Source organism: Pelmatolapia mariae, linkage group LG17, assembly GCF_036321145.2.
Source record: "Pelmatolapia mariae isolate MD_Pm_ZW linkage group LG17, Pm_UMD_F_2, whole genome shotgun sequence".
Classification (NCBI taxonomy): domain Eukaryota; kingdom Metazoa; phylum Chordata; class Actinopteri; order Cichliformes; family Cichlidae; genus Pelmatolapia; species Pelmatolapia mariae.
Genome location: NC_086242.1, coordinates 17087764 through 17107796, shown reverse-complemented (window position 1 = coordinate 17107796; position 20033 = coordinate 17087764). Strand labels below are relative to the sequence as shown.

At 40.0% G+C, this 20033-nt stretch overlaps 1 protein-coding gene across 2 annotated transcripts in view; it reads right to left on the bottom strand.

Annotated features, from left to right (window-relative positions):
- Positions 1 to 20033, bottom strand: part of LOC134646626 (ankyrin repeat and BTB/POZ domain-containing protein 3-A) — a 240789-nt gene that overhangs the window by 64591 nt on the left and 156165 nt on the right. For both annotated transcript variants that reach the window (XM_063500475.2, XM_063500476.2), the window contains exon 2: positions 16744 to 16893. In XM_063500475.2, coding sequence (XP_063356545.1) covers positions 16744 to 16893 — 150 coding nt within the window. The remainder of the gene's footprint in view (positions 1 to 16743; positions 16894 to 20033) is intronic.

Sequence of the window (20033 nt, the reverse complement as noted above, 5' to 3'; positions counted from 1 at the left end):
GACTGAGCTAATATATTTGCTAAGTTAGCCATTATGACTTAGTAGCACATCACCCCTACCCTTAGGCGGATTAGTTCAATATAGTGCCAATTCACAGCAACAATCGCCTCATGCTGTTTTACATTGCTATGTAATGCCTCTACAATATAAGCAACAACCCCTTACGAGCATCCCTTAGTGACACTGGAGAAGAAGAACAAGAAGAAGAAGAGATCTCCATGAGAACCTGAGCCATTGTGATGAGAAAAGAGAAAAGAAAAAAAAGAGAGCAATAAGCTGTGGGACAGACAAGGCAAAATTTAATGGCATGCAATATGTCCCCCAGCACTGGAACTTATAGCAGCATAACTACAGGGACGGCTCATGCTAACTTGATGCACTCCTAACTACAAACTTTATCAAAGAGGAAAGTTTGAAGCCTAATCTGGATGTCTATCTCCAGAATCCTATCTGGGTGATGGCTCGACAGGAGTTGAAGAAATTGTAGTAGCCACATATTATCCTGCAATCTAAGGGTGCTCTAATAGGATAATAGGTTACTGGGAGGTCTTTAAGATACACCACAGCCTGACCATTCAGGAGTTTAAACTGTGTGTTTTTATTTTCTGGATTTAGGGAAGGAGTCAGTCAAGCAAATCTAATTTGGGAGAAATATGGTATATTTTAAAGTCTTCATCAGAACTCTCGCTGCTGTGTTTGAGATCAGCTTTCCAAACAGCCTGATAATAATGAATTACAGTAATCCAGACTAGACTCAACAAACGCACAAACTGGTATTTTTCAGCATCATTCTGAGACAGGATATTTTTTATTTTAATAATAACAAACAGATGAAAGATGGCAGCCCACGCACGCCGAATATCCCGATATTTCCCACTGCCAAGGCTCCCCGCAGAGTTACGAGAAGTACCTGTAAGTGCGTGATGCTTGCTTTGCTTATTGGATGAGAATTAGCACACCCAATGAAGTTTAAATGAAGTGATATAAAGACCAGTGAGCAGCTCAATAAAAATCCTTCCTGCAGTATATTAAGCATAAGTCATTACTTCACTGGCAGTCTATGAAATTGGAGAATAAAATTTGACTAAAAGAAAAAATCAATCCAAAATACCAACAGCTATTAAAACCTTTTGCCAAGTGTCCTTTCATCAAAGTGTTACTGCACACAGCTGCTGCTGTTTGTCTCTAAGCAGCTTTCCTTTCTTCTTTTTCTGGAAACAGAGAGGTGAGAAACTAAAGGCAGCCTGTTCAATTCACCGCCTTATTACCCCAAAACTTCTATTAGCACTCTGGCAACCTCCAAAACACTCAATTAGTGGGGCTGCATTATCTCTCAGCAGCACAGCTCAGGCAGAGTCTGTGGTGTAATGTCTATCTTCTTGCAGGAGGGCTTCAGTATAAAGTGGATATAACTTCAGCTCGTCTCTCAGCCACTGAAGTAAGTAGTAGACAAAGAGCTGAGAGAGCCAATGTATCCTCAACTCTCACATGTCAGGCTGATGGGTAATAACTATTAATGAAGAACATCTGCCGGTGGGTGTTGCACATCTCTGGAGAGGTGTTGCACACTCGGATGCTTACACATGCTGGTGGAGTTGTGGGCATACTTACGTTTCATTTGAAATGCAATACTTCTAATAGACTTTAATTGGAGCAAACACTTGGGCTGTGCAGCTGCATAGGATTGGATGTCCACATTGTCAAGAGGCTGCTGACCTTACACAGCGGCAGGAAGCAAAGCAATCCCAGCTTAATCTCCAGTACCGGCATGCTTGTGCTTATTAAATTCAAGAGTACTCAGTCGGCATTTGTCTCTTTGTGGAACAAATGTCTGAAAAATACAAATTGGTCTTGTTGTTTAATCTATTCCGTCATTTCCTTTGGGTCTGTAAAGGAGAAAACAATTTGTTTGGGTGTGACAGATCATTCTTTAAGCCTATTTCTCTTTTTTTTCTTCTTCAAATTCATTGCTGCCAGTTAAGTCGCGAAATGATGCTTCCTTCTTTTTGAAGTGAACTGCTCAGATGCTTATCTACTGTCCACCCTTGTTCTTCATTTTTGCTTTGGAGATCTGCATACCTACTCCTGTTTAGGTACAGTACAAAATACAAAATATGTCAAATGTAAGATTATTTCACATTGTTTCTTATATATGACATATATACATGGTATTTAAGTATTTTCATGGATGTTACTTACAGTACACTTTACTTTGTTTTTGTTTTCTTGATATGAAATCCATCCAGCTCTGTACACTCTACGCCCAATTAACAAGACATTATAAGAGACTAAAACATTTTAAAGGAATATTTAATTCCTATTATAGAAACCGTAAGTGCTGTATGCTGCACTTTCAAATACAATCTATAAGAGACTTTAAAACAACAAATGTGAAGGCTAATTTATTGATTATCATTATAATAAAGAGCAAAGCCTACTATAATTCTGTAAATGGTTTGTACTCTTAAAATGCCGCTACTCAAGTGCTTATTGTTGCTTAGTTACAAAGGTAGTCTTTGTTCTTCTATGGAGTGGAACAACCTTTGCTCGCTGCAGCCCAAAGAGTGTAGCAGGAGTCGAGCCATTGGACGAGGAACCTGCTGGACATTATTGTGTCACAGAGAGTTAAAAAATGTATGTAAGGGAACACTTGATATACATGCTTACTATGACACAAAGTAGGGATGCCAACACATTTAGGAAGCACAAACTATTGTGAATCTATTTCAGCTGCTTTGGTGCAAATGAGAGTAAAAACAGGTGCACCAGAGAGACAACAACGAGACAGTTACAAACCATTGCTGTGTCTTTATCGCTCCTTACTGCTCCATATGTGCTATCACAAGAAGGTTGGTTGTGTCTCCCAGCACAATTTCAAGGAGAGTGTTGAGCAGATACCAGGACACTAGACAGGAGTGTAGAAAGTCATTAACCCTCCAGCAGGTCCAGTGTCTGAGGTGGAACAGCAGAGCCAGTGGGCTGCTTGTGTATATGTTTCTGGACGCCATGAGGATGAGGATGGCATGAGGGCCCGACATCCTTTAGTAAGACCTGCACACTTGCACTCATGCACACCTCTACTGCCTTTTATTGCGACAATCACAAATGAACTCTGTAGTATACACTGAGGATTGTGACAAGAGTCCTGTGCCTCTGTTTTGATCCTTTAAAAATCTTTCATGTGGTGGCTAACTTTGGCTAAACACAAGTCTTTTTTAGGCCCAAACAGGTGAGCAGCATAAAGAGCAAAACGTCTTCACAGGTTGCAGAAGACAACAAAACACCAGTCCACCTGGGCATCAAATACTCTTTGGTGTCTTTGGTGCAGATTTGTAGTTACATCTGGACGCTTGTAAAGAATGTCCCTGGTGTCAAATTTAAGTGTGACCCATTCTTTCACAAATGTTTGTAGAAGCAGTCTGCATGTTTAGGTGCTTGATTTTATACACCTGTGGCCATTTAAGTGATTGGAATACCTGAATTCAATTATTTGAATGCATGAGTGAATACTTTTGAGCAATGTAGTGTGTCTGTAAGAGGCCAGTGCTTTCAGACATGTCTGCCTCTGAAGTGAATATGTTGGAAACGCATGTTCATTGGGTGGGAGGAGCTTAAAACATTTAAACCTAATTTTTCTTTCCCACCTTTAAAATGACTAAATGCATATTTTTCTTTAGCAAAAATCCAGACAGAGAAAGATCTCTTTGTTAGACTAATTTAGCCATATCCTTTAAAAAATAAATAGTGGATTTATTCCACAAGCTGCTCTTTCATCTCTGTTTAATCTTTGCAGCAATGAGGTGTGATGAGCGGGCAGAATCCTGTGGCAGGCACCGAGGGACATTAAACCATTATACAGTAATGAATCCAGCCTCATGTAATTATTGCAGGATGCAGCAACAGCCTACAAGATTTTCCAGCATGTGTCTTCAGTCTGAATGAAGACGTGTGCAGCTGTGTGAGTGTGTGTGTGTTTGGTGGGATTGTTTGTGTCAGCATGCACTCGCTGCCTTCCTAAAGGTGCTGGGAGACAGATAAGGAAAATAGCCGCGCCCTGTGCCGGCGACTGAATGAGCCAGCCTCGTCGTTAAAGCCCAGTGAACATTTTCTTTTATTCTTTTAATCATGGTGACTCTTAAGAGGGACAGACACGAGTATGTGGGTAGCACTGCAGACCTCAGAGAAGGCCAGAGAAAGTGAAGCGAAGGACAAAAATGATTCCCAGCACGCCTAGAGCCCATTAGACAGAAAGACATTGAAAAGGACAAGAGGGTAACATTATCATCAGTTGGTAAGCTCCTCCACTAGATCAAATGTCCTTTTAGAGCTTAAAACAGATATACGACCTCATCTCACACTACATCAAGCTGTTTACCCAACGGATGTTGTTTTTTTTATGAGTTTTTATCAAGTTAAGGGAAGTCTGACTGACGCATTTGTCTATTTTCCCCCTTTACTTTCACCATTGTTGGGAAATGGGTCAGACTGCATGAGATTAGGGACGATGATGTATGGTGAAGTAGAAAAAGGTATTTTAAGTCTGATATGATAAAAAATGAGAATAGCGAGATGGACTCAAGATGAAATGTAACACCTCCTGCGCGTGAACCTTTCCCATTATCCCATAGTGAGTGTGGGATAATGGAGCAGAAAGGATTGGAAGAACGTCTGAGAAGCAGCTTTAAATAGCGGCGCTGTTAATGAAATCTTCCTGAAACATAAAGGAAAGGTATACGTCACAGACTTGCTGCCTGTTTATATGGATAGAAACGTGAAGGATATGTTTTAATGTTTTGGCTTTTTTGTAAAAAAGCAAATTCTTATACCAAAATCACTCAGGTATTCAGAAGGCACAGTAATCACTTCCTGGAAAAAAGAGAAATAACATCCCATCACTGTGCAATTTTCTGTAACTCTTGCAGCGTTGCAGGGGGAGAGGGATTCCTCTATTTGAGAAACCCACTCAGCCCTGAAAAATAAGCACTTTTTCTCTTAGCCTATGCACAGCAGAATACATCATGACTCAATTTTCAAGCTGGGTGCTGACAGCCAAGGAAAATACACAGCGACTGATGCCTCAAATGTTTAAAGCTTACACCACCTATGATAAATGTCAACACATGAAAAACAAACCACTAATAGGGACTATTAGGAATTCAGCTGTCAGATGAAAAGAGACGGGCAGATAAGAGGAAAGAATGCATCGCAAATTGTGTATTTTTTAAAAGGTAGCATATAATCTTGCATTTAATACTGCATGTACTGGCCACTAAATGAGATGTAATTATACACACGCAGGAGCAAAGCTCAGAAATTTGACAGTTTTTTTTTTTTTTTTAATACAAATAAATTATTTAGTCCATAACAGCAAATAGGATTTTGCTGCTTACTGCAAAAACTCCTTGAGCAGCTGCTTTATCAGGATTATAGTAAGGAGGATTTACCTGAGATATCAGGCCAAAAAGGACAGATGTCTAATAGCAGGTTCACATTCAGTGCGAACTTCAGTTTCCTTTAACAGTCTTTATATAAATTATATAAAAGTGCCAAAATTCGTGAGCTTTCCTCCCCGGAGCCATTAATTGGCCATTATATTCATCTTGTGAAAAATATTTTACTATAGAATTTCAACCACTGAATAAATTACTCTTATGTCTTTAATGCTTTTCACTGTAAATTAAATCTGTAACTTAAAAACGTCTGCAGAGCTTCTGCAGGCACATGTTACATGTTGCTCCACTGGTTTGGTGACTAATGCTGCTATTTAGCTCTATGCAGGTCAAGGGACTAGCTTTTCAACCCTTTGACAGCACTCGTTCAGAAATCACCCAGTGCCAGCTTATTCAGTTTAATTAGATAAACGGAAGAGAATGGAAGGATGGATGGATGAAATATTCCATGCATAGGAGCCTAGCCATCCTGCATAGGCTAACCATTTACCATCGCACCAGCAGCCACTTTAGAATCACCAGTTAACCTGGCGAGCAGTTGTTTGGACAGGTTCCAATATAGAACTTGGTGAGCTTCTTTCTCTCTTTTTTGGCTTACTGGCTCACTCATGTAACTAATCTAAATACACAATCAAGTTATTTAGTCTATGATGAACCTCAAGCTAAGTTTCACAGCAGTAATAAACAGTGTCTAACCTTCTGTGAGAACTTATAAATTAGTTTTACATACAAGTATTGTGTCCTATTCTCTCCATTTTTTTTAACCATGTAAATCTGGTAATATATATATAGTGCTTTTTTGCTCTTACCTAGCACTCAAATCATTTTTATACAACAAGCTCCATTCATAGACACATACACACAAACTGCACATGCAAACTTTTGATCAGGACTGCATTTACTATTTTTATTGAGATAATATCAGTAAAAAAAAGCTGGCTCTGCTCTGCTCGATCACAGAAAGTATTCAAAGATGTAAAGAGAATGAATTAGCTGAAATTATCCACTTGACACTATGTTTTACTATTAGACTTTTTAGCATTTTATTAATGTTAGCCGCTATCATTAGCCAGTATCCATCTTAAATCCAACAAAATAAAATTCCCTTCATCAATCAAATGACCCTTTAGATGCCAGTTAATTTTCTTCTACGAAGTAAACTAATGATCACCCTTTAGACATCAAACTTTAGCAAGCTAGCCAAGCAAGCAAGCTGAGGTTAGCCAGGTGGCTGTAACCTGGCTTTATTCTGGAATCTGTTAACTGTAAGGCAAGCTGTTATTTAACTACTACTTACTATTTAACAGTCAGATCAATCAGGAGTTTGGATCAATAAGGTGACATTATTCAAGAAAGCTGCAACCTTAAGTTATGAGCACATGGCGTCTTAGCTACCGTGCTGCCCAGATTGAGTTTCTGCTCATAATAATCATATGTTATCACTGGAATAAAAACCTGCACTGCTCATAAATTCTTTCTGTCTTCTGCACGCACACGTCTCGGGAAGGTGCAAGCTTTAAAAGAACTTTATATTCAGTCTTCAGCCTGAGTGCTTCATTTCATAAGAACACTGGATCTTAACCAGAGGCAGCGAGACAGTTTGTTTGATTAGTTAAAGTGTCCCATAACATGATGGATGCAAAGTATATTCTAGTGGAGGGGAAACACACAAATCGACTGTCATGAACGCCTTTGTCTGACGGTATAATCAAAAAAGAATTAATGACATGTCAGAAGACAGAGGCTATTTTGTACAGCATATGGAAACAGGTGTGTGTTGAATTTTTGGCGAGCTCTTTCTGTGTGCCTTGGCACAAGTTTAAGAACCACTGGACTAAGTGAAAAATAAATCCAAAGCAGGTTGAAGGCACATAAGAAAGGGAAGGTCTCTTCTTTTTAGTTTCATTGCAATCCATTTACACCTGGGCAATAAAAAATGTATATTGTTACAGCTTTAATGAAGTTACACTGCTTCGTGGTTATAATTTTGCACCAACTGTAGCACACGTTAAGCTTGCATTCAGTGGAGCTCCAGGGGAAAGCAGGAAGGATGATATTTATGAGATAAAAAACCTGCATCCTCTCCTGTGACTCCCCACTCCATGTAAGGTAATTTTTATCCAGCACTGAACTAAAGAACTGAAAACTACTTCATAGTGTAAAACCTGCCAAGCACGAATAGCATCAGAAACTAGGTTTGGTTACCTGAAAGGATTATAACTTTAGGTCAATCATGCTTTGACTTTTTGCCACCCTCTGCACTGGAGGCACACCCAGCTTCAGGAATAGAGGCCCCATTGTTAGAGGCCTGCGCTGTATTACATTACAGCATTTATTTGTCTAGTGGGTGCTCTCTGACCCACAGGGCAGCTGCTGTGCTGACAGATGAACGGCCTTGCGCCTTCACACCTGGTCACAACATGTCAGTTTAGCACCTATGGATCCTATATGCCTCACACAACGTTTCACGCGAAGGGAAAATGAAAGAAAATTCTTCTCAGTGTCATTAGAGATGAGGAAAAGTGCAAACACCCGAGGCGTCCACGGCACATTTCTGCCAGTGGTGATCTCCTCCACTTGCTCAGACAAAGACATGAAATATGAGTGTATAAGATGAGCTGGGAGATAATGGTGACCTATGAAATAAAAGACTTATTTTTTTTTTCACCTCAGGAGAATGGTATTATGGGTATGGTGATGAATGTTGTTCTTTAACAGCCTCTTCTATTATCCATTAATTACCGAACAAGTCGGGTGTGAAATTGCCCTGAGAGCCAGCTCTGTGTGGTTGCTTTACTTTTAAGCAATCTTGTTTATTGTTCAGAAATTGTGCTAATACGTTAAAATTGATTTCAATTTAAACCATTTAGATGTGCTGGTACTAAGCAGATTTTAAATGCTTTCTCTGGGGAAATGGAGGGACCACAAAACACCTGCTTCCTGTCAGCGATTTGTTCCAGAGCTTTTCTGTGTTGCTAGACGTGTAGAATATTCGCATAATTACCAAATTATTTCACACAACGAACATTAGCTGAATTACAGTAAATCAACAAGACGCGGTCTGAGGCATCACCTGTCAGCATCTACTCTGCATTATGGATTAAAATTTAACATACATTTATGAAACGTGCTGCAAAGATATGCATTTCTATATCCTTTGGGATGACCTGAGTTATCATGCTTTTGTGTGGTGCATTATGGTTAATTACCTTGTGGTCATGATTTGGAGTATGTGGTGGCAGTAATGATAGACTCTCCTGCGTCACCACACAAATTCCTAATGTGGGTTTCTGGTTTCACAAGTCATGACCATTTTAGAACACTGTGAGAACACTGTGTCACCACAGAGTAGTGGACCCCACATATTTGCTAATGCAACTAATTCTAGCTGTTTGAGTTAAGTTTTAAGTTCTTAGGGCTACCATTAGATCCTCTCTGGGGAACACTGGCGTAGAGATGTCGTGTTCCACGCTTGTCTGGCATTGATAGTCTCAGAAAAAGAGTTGGAATTTGGCAAAGACCTTGGTTTTGGTAAGAATAAACCTTTTACAATTGTAAATGCATGTTAGATTTCTTGGTTACCATGGTGCGAAGTTCCCTGCAATAGACAAGTATCCTTTTCAGGGTGTACCCCGCCTTTCGGCGTATGACAGTAATCAAGCCCCCTTGCCAGGTTGGTTGCAAAGCGGCGTGCAGATGTACAGCAAATGTAGCTTTAAGATATTAACGACTTGGATGTACAGAATGTTATCAGCAGATAAGCTGGACTGATCTTGACTTCATGCCCTGGCTCAAAGTGCCTAACATCAATTTAAAAACCAGCAAAAATCTAATGGCACTACAAAAGTCCACCGGGTTCATTTACTTTAGACCATGAAAAAGATTTAATAAGATTGCATTCAGCAATTATCATAATTAAGTCTGGTCCAAACACTAAACAGAGCATCATTATCATGCAAAGGGCTTCACTGATAGCAATGAAAAATATTATTATTTTTGACTCTGTTGTGTTTTTTAAAGCGTATATTGCACATTCATTTAACTTAATAAATACAACTACATAAAACAGTATTGGCGAGGTGCTTTGCATGTAAATGATGTCTGGTATCCCCATGCTGTTCCAGAGGTAATTGCAGCCTAACGCACACTCTAAATGTCTTCTCAAAACACTGAAATCACTGCAGTGCATTCACACATCAATGACAGGCCCTGCTATGGTGTTGTTAAATGGTCATATCGAGTTCAGTTATTGCTAAATAATTCACTACTGAAGATTTTCACAGCACAGTCTGTTGGCTGTCATTGAATTTTATTTTGAAAGCATATTTTCTATCTGGAAACCATCTTTTTGTACTTTGTGCGAGCTAAGCAGAGGACACATTTCCACATAAAACAGACAACCTCACTACATCTGTCTGAGAGATGTAATAACCCCAGGTATTTATTTATTTAGTGCTCCAGGTGGAAAACTGCCATCCTATATCTCTTCTTTGCTGCTCTGGCCCTTACTTCACCCACTCCAGTGGCAGATTGATGTTTCAGAAACCGCAGCAGCAGATCTGAATTTTGAATTGCTCCAGCTTGTTGCAGCAGTCCAAGAGAATCATCTGAAAATCATCTGTGTCAGCTTTAAATTAACCTATATATTTTTTTCAGTTGTATGTTGACTGTTGACTCTTCTTGTAATTTTGCTTCTATTATTCAGCTGCGGTTGCTAATAGGCTGATGGTTAAAAAAAAACACCTCTGATTAAAAATTAACATCTGAGACTATCGGTCACTCCTTTTTTTCTCTCCTTGTTTGACTCAAGTACATCATTAAAAACTGGTCACAAGTATTGATTTTTAATAACTTCTTTTTAGTTTTAACAAACTAACCTGTAATTTTCCCAATGTAAAGTCTTCATTATATTCTTTTATAAATCTATTGAAACGTTTTCTCAAGTAGGTTATGAAGATCTGCCTTTATCACCTGCACCTGCTTAAACGGTCGTGGTCGATGTGGATGGTGGTACAAAACCCATGTTTCTGGTTTGATTCGGTCATCAGAAACACCCTTTTAGATGGACTGGTGCTTTATATATACTATATATTGATTTTTAAAACAGATGTTGAATTTGATCATTTCTCATCTCATCATCTTTTTGCCATTCACACAGTCACACTCTGGTGATGCATCGGGCAATTTAGGGTTCAATTTCGTGCCCATGAACAGGATCCAGGGAGCAAATTACCAACCGTTTGATTAGTAGATGTCCTGCTCTGCCTCTTGTGCCACAACCACCTGAGACTTTAGGGTAAGGTAAGCTAAACGTGATTTCTGTTAATCCTTACCATCCTAGAGGATCCGATTGATGTGTGTAGTTTTCCTTCTTTTACTTGCATTTCAGTTGGGAGTTTGATGACATCAGAGCCAGTGAGCTGTTGCTCTGAGGCCATAATTTACTCTGTAATTTACAGTTTGAGTTCTTCAAATCTCACTCTCTCTCAAGTGATGGAGACACAGAGACTTATTGTATTTCATAATTCTCCCAAGTGCCTCATCCAGGGAGCCCAAGGCACACCATTCTGACTCTATAGCTGTGATGCTGTTACAGACTGAATTTAGGGGTGGTTTCTTTTTTTTTTGGTTGAAATTTTAAAAGTAGCCTTGGGAGGTTAAAGCTGCAGTAGGCAGAAAATGCGAGAGCTGAGAGTCTCTCTTCTAAGCCCCTTCTACCAGATGAGAATAATGGTTTCACACAGGAACTGAATACCACTTTCCCAGGTGAAAGTCCGCCACTCCGCCTTACTTCCAAAGTAGTTTTTTGCTCTTTGTTCTACTTTATAACATCACACACCTGACCTCATCTTAAAAGACCTGTGATTGGCCAAAGTCTCCCATCACTAGATAGATTTTCTAAAGCTGAGAAGAAATGCAGGAGATGTAATTCCCTCTCATACACCATGAATTACGATATGTTGAACGTTATTATCCCATGAAACCAAAAACAATTCACCAACTTCAACTTTAAAGGCTAATAAAGATTTTTGAGTCGTCACCTGTAAATGTAAACTGGTTTTAAATGTAACAACACAAAAACTGTGCAAACGAGGAAAAATTAATCTAGTTTCACTAAAATCTGACTGATACTGAAAATTGAAATTCTATTAAATATGACCAATAGTAATGATACGTGTGAATTAACCATCAGTTCTTTGGCCATATGAGGTAAAAATTAATAGTTTGATATACTTGTCTTGTTTTTACTGGATCCTGGTAAGATGTGACACACTGCTAGTGCCAGAAGATGATGGCAAAGAATCTCGAAGCCATATAATAAAGTAAGAAATATGAGAGAATAACAGGATAATATCTTATAGACATTGGACCAGTGGCAGGGTGAGATTGGATTTAAATCCAAAAATGTCAAAAAGTCTGGTGTGGAGTCGTTTGATAGCGGGGGAATAGTTTCAAGTCAATATCAAGAAGAATTTTTGCTTGAAATGCAAATGCCTGTAGATCTGCACCACTCTTTTGCAGCTTGGCAGATCATTTGATCAGTAACATCATGATTACGTAACCCTAAAAGATATATTGCACTATGGATACACACCAGCTTTGCTTGCTCATAGTGTCAGCTCAATTTGAGTTTTCATGGGATTTGTTAAGAATAAGGGAAATATAGACTATTACCAGACATATTCTTAAATATATGTATTAATCACACCGGCTGACTGCACACAAGCTACACTCTAGATGGTGAGAGAACTGCTCATCCAGGTTGTTGCACCTGTTTTTGATAAATAAACTTTGAAATGAGATGCAAAAGCCTCCCCTTTAGGTTTCTCGCAGACACAGATGGTAGAACATGCTTAAAGTCGCACCCTTAATGCAATCATCATACACTTGACGAGCAGATTAACACTTATGCTACTCAGTGATTCATGAACTGTAAATCAATCTGTTCACATAACACAGCAGGAGGAGGAAATGAGTCCCCTGAACTCCACCAAATGACTTCGAGCAGTTGGCATCGACCACGTTACGAGCCACATGTCAACCTCTGGCAGCGCTCACTGGCCAACGCTGGAGGTGAGGAAGCCCAGCTGAGATGGAGTGGTAGAGAAAGCCAGACACGTGGTGAATTTAACAGGAATCAAAAAGCTTTTTTTCTGCCTTTTTTCCCCCTACAAATATGTTTAAATAAGCAAGAATAAACACAGGAGAGCTGCTTTGTAATGCATATTCCCATTTCTTCTGGCAATTAAAGGAGGTGTGTTTTCTTTTCTCCTAAATGTAAATTCTGCCAGTGCATTTCCTGCTGGGAATAATTGATTTACCATAAAGTACAGAATACATATAGCATTTATTTTTGTGCTTTTGGCATCAGGTCTCTTAACAATTATAATAAATAAAAACCGAATGTACAAAATTTGTGGTTTTGCCTTACTGATCCTGTGTGGATGTTGTCATTTCCCAGGAAAACCATCCCGCTTCTCTTTTCTTACAAAGTCATGAGATCATAGTTTCAGAAAAGTCTTATTTAAACAAAAGGATGGGCAGTTATGCATATGCATGCAATAATTCTGCTTTTATGGACATGAAGGAGGACAAGAAATTGTACGTCATTAAAGCGATGGTGAGTACTAAGTAGCCAATGAGAGCTAGCTATCTAAAATTGATCCATTAGTTGTTATTTGTTGCTATTTTCAGGATCACTGGTGTAGGTGTTCCGGTGTAGTGAAGACATGGTAGGAATAGTTTGCATATATTGGATATTTGGATATGACTGAGGCGTAGTGTCAACGCAGGCTTTAGCCACACAGACGCAAAGAATGGTCGGACAGTCACAAGGGAAAGATGTGTACTCCCTGACAAGCTGGTGAGTGGTTGCTGGAGGTTGGAAGGTAAAATTGTTCACAAAGAGGTACACGGTCTGCACCAAAAACCTCCTTGCGAATGTGCTAGTTTCTTAAAATTATGTGTTTTAAAATTGGCTGAAATAGAAATGTTCTCCATCTCCAATTTGCATCACACTTTTTCAAGTTTTGCTACTGCTCGACTAGAAGTTGGTGATTCTTTCAAGTTGGTGTCTTCCATGCAAACTACAGACTACTGCGGGAACCTGCAAGTGACCAAAGTTGGACCAAAGATTTTTGGAGAGTAAAGTACCTCTTCAGAATAAGGCAGGAAGTACATATAAAATTGTACACACATAACTAGAGGGAGACACAGACAACAAGGGGATAATTTAAAAAAACAAAAACAACCTAAGACTGCTGAGAAAGTAAAGTTTTAGATCAAAGATCATGACAGATCATGATGGTTCCTGATCAGATGATAAGCTTATTCTTCCCTTCCTTCTCTCTCTCTCTTTGGTCAAGCTATCAAGTCATTTCCTAGTTTGTTCCCTTCTGGATTCCTACTTTATTATCTATGTATACTCATAGTCTTGTCTGTTTCTTATTTTAGTAAGCATGTTTTTGCAAGTACTTTATTGCTTTTTGGAGTGTTTTTGGACCTTGGCCTGTTTTTGTCCTCCTCTTAGTTTCCTGCAGACTTCATATGGGTCCTCTCCACCCGTATGCCATCAAACCACTCGGTGACTATTGAACAGTAGTAGTTATACATATTAATGGTGCTGTTTCCTGACAAAGCCAAAGGTCAGACAAGTGCTGGGAGAAAGTAAATTAAAGGTCAAACAGGGCCGGTTGCATGTTTGAAAAACAACCCTTACAGTGGTAGAGGAGTGGATTACTTTTGTGTTATTATAACAAGCTGAAGAACATTTTCTTCTCGTGTCGATTGTATCCCAGTATAGACGATGATGATGGTGATGATGAAGGCCGGCATGTTTTACAAACTGCCTCCAGGCTGAAAACAAGACCTTGAATTCCTGTGTGAACCGCTGCTGCGCGGTGACTTACTGTTTTTAATGTGCTGCGGGGGTCGAAGCAAACGCTCGCCCGGGACACAAACATACAGCCACACATTGTGCAGACGTCTGCGGGGGACAGGATGATCTAATATGAGACTGTGAAATGGACGAGGACGGGGGAGGAGGTAGGGGAGGTGCCGGAGTTAAAGGTGGAGCTCTTCCTTTCAAGTTGAGGTTAAAAGCCTCGGAGGCTGTGACCTTGGATTTAAAGGTTCCCGGAGGGGGGGAACTCATAAGCAGGTGCTAGAACAGCTGTAATCAAACAGTTCCTGGCTGCAGCGTGTCACAGGGGAAGCGAGGGTGGAGAGGTGGATGAGGTGAGCGGTGAAGGGACAGCAGCATAATGCTGGGCGACCTCAGACCACCGTGACAACCCACAGGGACAGCGAGATCGCATTCCTTCACGCTAATGGGCCTATTTAGCAGATGGACACAGATGGAAGTCCCTGAGAGATCGGTTTTAATGTGCTCAACAATTACTGCAACATTTATAATATGCTGCATGCTGGACTTAGAGGATTTACACATAGTCCTCCTCGTCGAACATTAAATTCTGAGCTAATGTCTGTGCAACAGTATTATAAGTCAGTATTCAATTTCTTTAAATTTGAGTATTTAATGCTGATTTTACATTCAAAAAAAGAATTAAATCTACAGAATTTAAACAGAAGTAGAGAAAACCTTCAAAAGATTTAACTCTAACCTACTGCTAGCATGTGTGATTTATAGAATTTCAATGAGCATATATTTTATGTTTATTCTGACTTATCTTGCACACAGCCCGCCGCCGGCTGTATCTTCTAACAGCATGAGACCTACTAAGGCCGAGCTATGCAGCTTGTGTGAAGCGCTTAAAGCTCCGTGATTTTGCAGTCCAGTGCAGAAAGACAAATGAGAGATCGCCTGCATTTCTCCAGCAAAATTCTGGACAAACACTTTCTAGAGCATCTAGCACATATTTGTGTTTCTCTAGTAGAGGTCAAAATAGCTGAATACCAACATCTTGTGAGACTTGCTTCTCAAGTTGAGAATTTCGGAGCAGTTGCTCTATAGACATGTGAAAAAGAGTTTTCACAGGAATCTCTGAAGTCCTGTCATAAACTAAGTACGCCCTTACTGCCTATTTCTACTATACCTGAACACTCAAAGCACTTTATACAACATATGTCAACCACTGAAGCACTTTTTTCTCTCTAAATGCTTTCTATCTAGCATTCACACACAGTTTAGTGTCTTGCCCGAAGATGCTTTGGCATTCAGCCAGGGATTAAACCACCAACCTTCTGATTAGTAGATGCCCTGTTCTACACCTTGACCCACATCTACCCCAAAATAAGAGGGTAAGTAGCACCCAGGTTTTTGGCAGTTTGCAGGTCTGGATGTGTCTTAACACAATTGTGTGTTAACACAATGCCACAATCTTCCCAGGAGTGGCTGTCCCAGCAAATTCACCACAAGGTCAGACCATGCACTGCTCAGAGAAACTGCAGAAAACCCAAGAGCTGCTTCTCAGACTCATTTTGCATGATAAAATGTAAAGTTCTTGACAGTGCTGTTATAAAAAGACTGAACAAGCATAGCTGCTTTGGAGGATTGCAAGGAAAGCCTCTTCTGTCTAAAAAGAATATGGCAGCACAGCTAGGGTTTGCAAATTTCCATCTGAATAAACTTTAAGATTCTTCGAACAACGTCCTTGGACAGACGAGATGAACTGGAGATGTCTGGCTGTAATGCACAGAACCAAATTTGGCCACAGGACCTGGGCATCATGCAGCCAGTGAGTCATCCATGAACTCCTCTGTATACCAAAGTATTCCAGAGTCAAATGTGAGGCCATCTGTTTGACAGCTAAAGCTTGGCTGAAATTGGGTCACGCAACGGGAAAATGATCCCAAACAAAGAAACAAGTCTACAACAGAATGGCTGCAAAAGAAAAGAATCTAACTGGGCCACTGCAACACTTTGGGTCCAGACCTCAACCCGACTGAAATGCTGTGGAGAGACACTAAGAAAGCTGCACATCGATGAATGCCTGCAGACCTCAATGAACTGAGGCAGTGTAAAGAATAGTGGGCCAAAATTCCTCCAAAATAACACGAGAGAATTATAAAGTCAAACATTTAAAAAATAACTTTTCTAATGAAAATATTTATTTCGTCTGACAGCACAGTATATAAAAGACCCTCGTGAGTCCTAATTTCTTCTGGAACTGTAGATGCATTTCAATTGTCTTGTGAGCAGACTTTTAGGTATAAGTAAAATCCTGAGATTTTCATAATGCAAGACTAGTGAAACCTTCTTTCCCACCTGGTCAGAACTCTGCTGAGTGTGCTCTCACTGTTTGTTCTGTATATATAAAAAAAACACACTCACTCAGCTCCGCAATGCTGCCCACTCGGGTCGCGAGCAGCGACTGCTCCAGGGTCCGGAGCTCGGCTTGGGTGTACCCGTGACCTTCACTGCCCCTCCCCGAGCGTTGCTGGTCCCTGTGCAGGTTCAGACTCTCCGGGAGGCTCAGCACACCTGGAGATGGCACAGAAAACAAAGGAAAATTTAAAAAAAACTGCAAAACAACAACTCATACATCTTCTTCTTCTGGTAATTTTCCCATCAGGTTTCTGCTGATGCCAGATTTATCACAGACAAGAAGTAACAGGGGAATGCAAACTCTACAGAAAGACAAGAGGAGCAGCAGAAATGCAAATCAGCACTTTGAGATAAATATTCTGCACAGAACTGGGAAGCTGTGCGATTAAAACCACTTTCATGTTGCAGCCAGAGAGCAAACATTTGTCTAAATGATTAAACATGGGGACAGAGTCATGGGTTAATGGCATACTGTACGTGATGATTCTTCTTATTTGCATTGAAAACCTCACAGATCACAAAGCTTTCTGGTTTTTACCTCAACCTTTAAACTCTAATTGAACTGAATCGTCTGTTAGCCACATTTGTTTCTTCAAGTATTCACTTCTAAATCACCTTGTCATGATCTCAGGTGTGTTTCTTTTTTTTTTTCTGCTGAAAACAAATGGCAGCAGATTACGCTCGCTAGCAAGAATTAATCCATTTAGGAGCTGTTATTGCAGCCAGGCATTGTGTAGCTGCAAAGAATGGCTTGTGACAGATTGGATATTGAGTTTTCTGCTACAGTAGAATGGAAAGCAACACCACGCCGGGTGCTAATCCTAATGACACAGCACAGTGGGATATGCCATTTTTCAACGAACAGTAATTACAACATGGAGGAATGTGGACAATTTGTCTATGTTTGATGCCGGCAGCTAAGAGAAAAAAAAACCCTCGCACAGTGGACACAGTGCACCAGGTTCACGAGCTTTCTTTAGTCGGAGTTTTCCCTGTACAGAAAAGACCTCTCTAGACTCAGATTCCTCCCACCATCGCCTCTTCCCACAGTGTCCAACCCAAGAATTCCAGTATTCCCCAGTCCCAGTCCTGCTCCTTTTTCTTCCCACAGCCTTTCCGGGGAGGTCTACATGATTTTTTTCCTAATAGCTTTTTCCATCGCTGTTTTAACCACTGAGCAGTATTGATGGAGCAGCTGGTATTAGGGTGTGTCTCGGATGGAAATCCTCAATGTTAAAACAAAAAAGCGTGGCCGGATGTGCAGCAATAAAGAATTTCTATATTCCAAAGAAATGAAAGATTCCTCAGAAATGAATGATTTGCTGAAAGCTGGCTATATGGTGAGGTGTAGTTAGCAGCTGCTTCACACTTAGCTCATTTTAATGCTCTTTAAAATGGTTTGTTAGTACTTATAGTGTTTACAGTTTTAAGTGTTTGAGATCATTTTCTATGAGTGCAGATATTTAACTCACTCCTCTTTGAAGCATTTATAATTGTATTTTAGCCACAACTGTCACCCTAACAGTCATTTATTTTTTGTGTATACCACTGTGAATACCTTCAGGGGAACGGCTGTCTGATAGGGTGGACCTCATTTGTAAAATTCATGACTTTGGGAAAAGCCACAAATTTCATGCAAAGAGATTACTGAGACAGTGGGGTGCCACCAGAGGAGCTCTGAAAGCAGATTTCACCCTGCCTGTTAGTTTGGCCACACACTTTTTCCTTCAAATGTGGTTGGGTAGTACATAACACAGCCTCTCTTGTATAGTAAATCCTAACGTAGTGTCAACATTTGGCATAAAATTACCTTTGGCATAAAATTAAACACTGAGAGTTTATATTTTAAGTTGCTGTAGACTTGTTAACTAATGGGTGTTTATTACAGAGCTAATGGAAATTATTTATAATTGGTGAGAGTTGGGGCGAGGTGTGCGATTGGTGCTGTTTCTTTTTTGGAACGACCGAAAAATTACTGAAGAAGTAGAAAATTGGACCTTCTGTGTGCACCCCTTCAACTGCTTGTTAACACAAACATCTGAACAGCCAATCACATGACAGCAACTCAGTGCATTTAGGCATGTAGACACAGTTAAGGCAACCTGCTCAAAGTTCAAACCGAACATCACAGTGGGGAAGACTTTGAATTGAGTATTTCAGACCTGAGTTTTTCTACTGGTTCACTGCTTTCCACAGTCACCAGATCTCAACCCAACAGTGCATCTTTAGGATGTGGTCGAATGGAAGAGTTGCATCATGGATGTGTAGCTGAAAAATCTGCAATAACTGTATAAATATGGAGCAAAATCTCTGAAGAATGTTTCCAACGTCACAAAGAATCAAGGCCGTTCTGATGGCAATAGGTGCTCCAGCCTGGTTAAGGCTGGAGCTCACCCTAATAAAGTGTCCAGTGAACTTCAGTTAAAACTCTACCATATAAAGGAAAAGACAAGATTAGCATCTAGCTTATTATAAGTGCACACCAGAAAAGACAGCATCCATGACGTTATGACAGCATACAGCGTTTAAGTGCACATGGTATGGTTAACTTTCACGTTCCTGAAGGCATCTTGCTCAGGTAAGATCCTGCTGATTTAAGCAAGCCAATTCTAAACCTTAATCACCGATTACAACAAGAGCACAGCTCTGTAATAAAGCAGTCTGTGCACTCAGTCTGCAGTCCATACCCGTCACCCATGGGTGCATTATGAGACAAAAAGCTTGAAGTAAAACATTTTACTTTCAAAAGTACAGCAATTGTTCTCCTCACTTTCTAAACATTTAAAGGGTTTTTTTTAAATGAGAGGTGATGCAACACAGTGGTAAACATGCTCCTGTTCCAGCTTTCTGGATGATGCTGCCGCGTGGTGCTTCATTTCAAGTAATATTCTGTCCTTTTACCATTTGCACATCATTGAATTCTGTTTTAATCTACATTTTCCGTGCATTTCAGCTTTGTTAAAAACAGGTTTGCACTATAACGTTGCCTTCAAACTCAAATGATCAGGTAAAAGAGGGTAAGAGATTTCATGGAGTCTCGAGGAACTGCACAGCTGGACGTGCCACTAAAAGGACTTTTACATACAATAAATCACCGATTGGGAATGAAATACCACTGACTAAAGCAGCTTAAAGTCTGCTCCATGAGGATGATAAACACATGACTGAATTTGTATCTCTAGACTGGAACTAACGAATGTTTTTCTAAGCAGAAGACATGGATCAAGAGGGACGGCTTCTATAAAGGTCTGTGAAACTGCAGAGTAAACAACATATCAGTTGAATAAAAGTGGAAT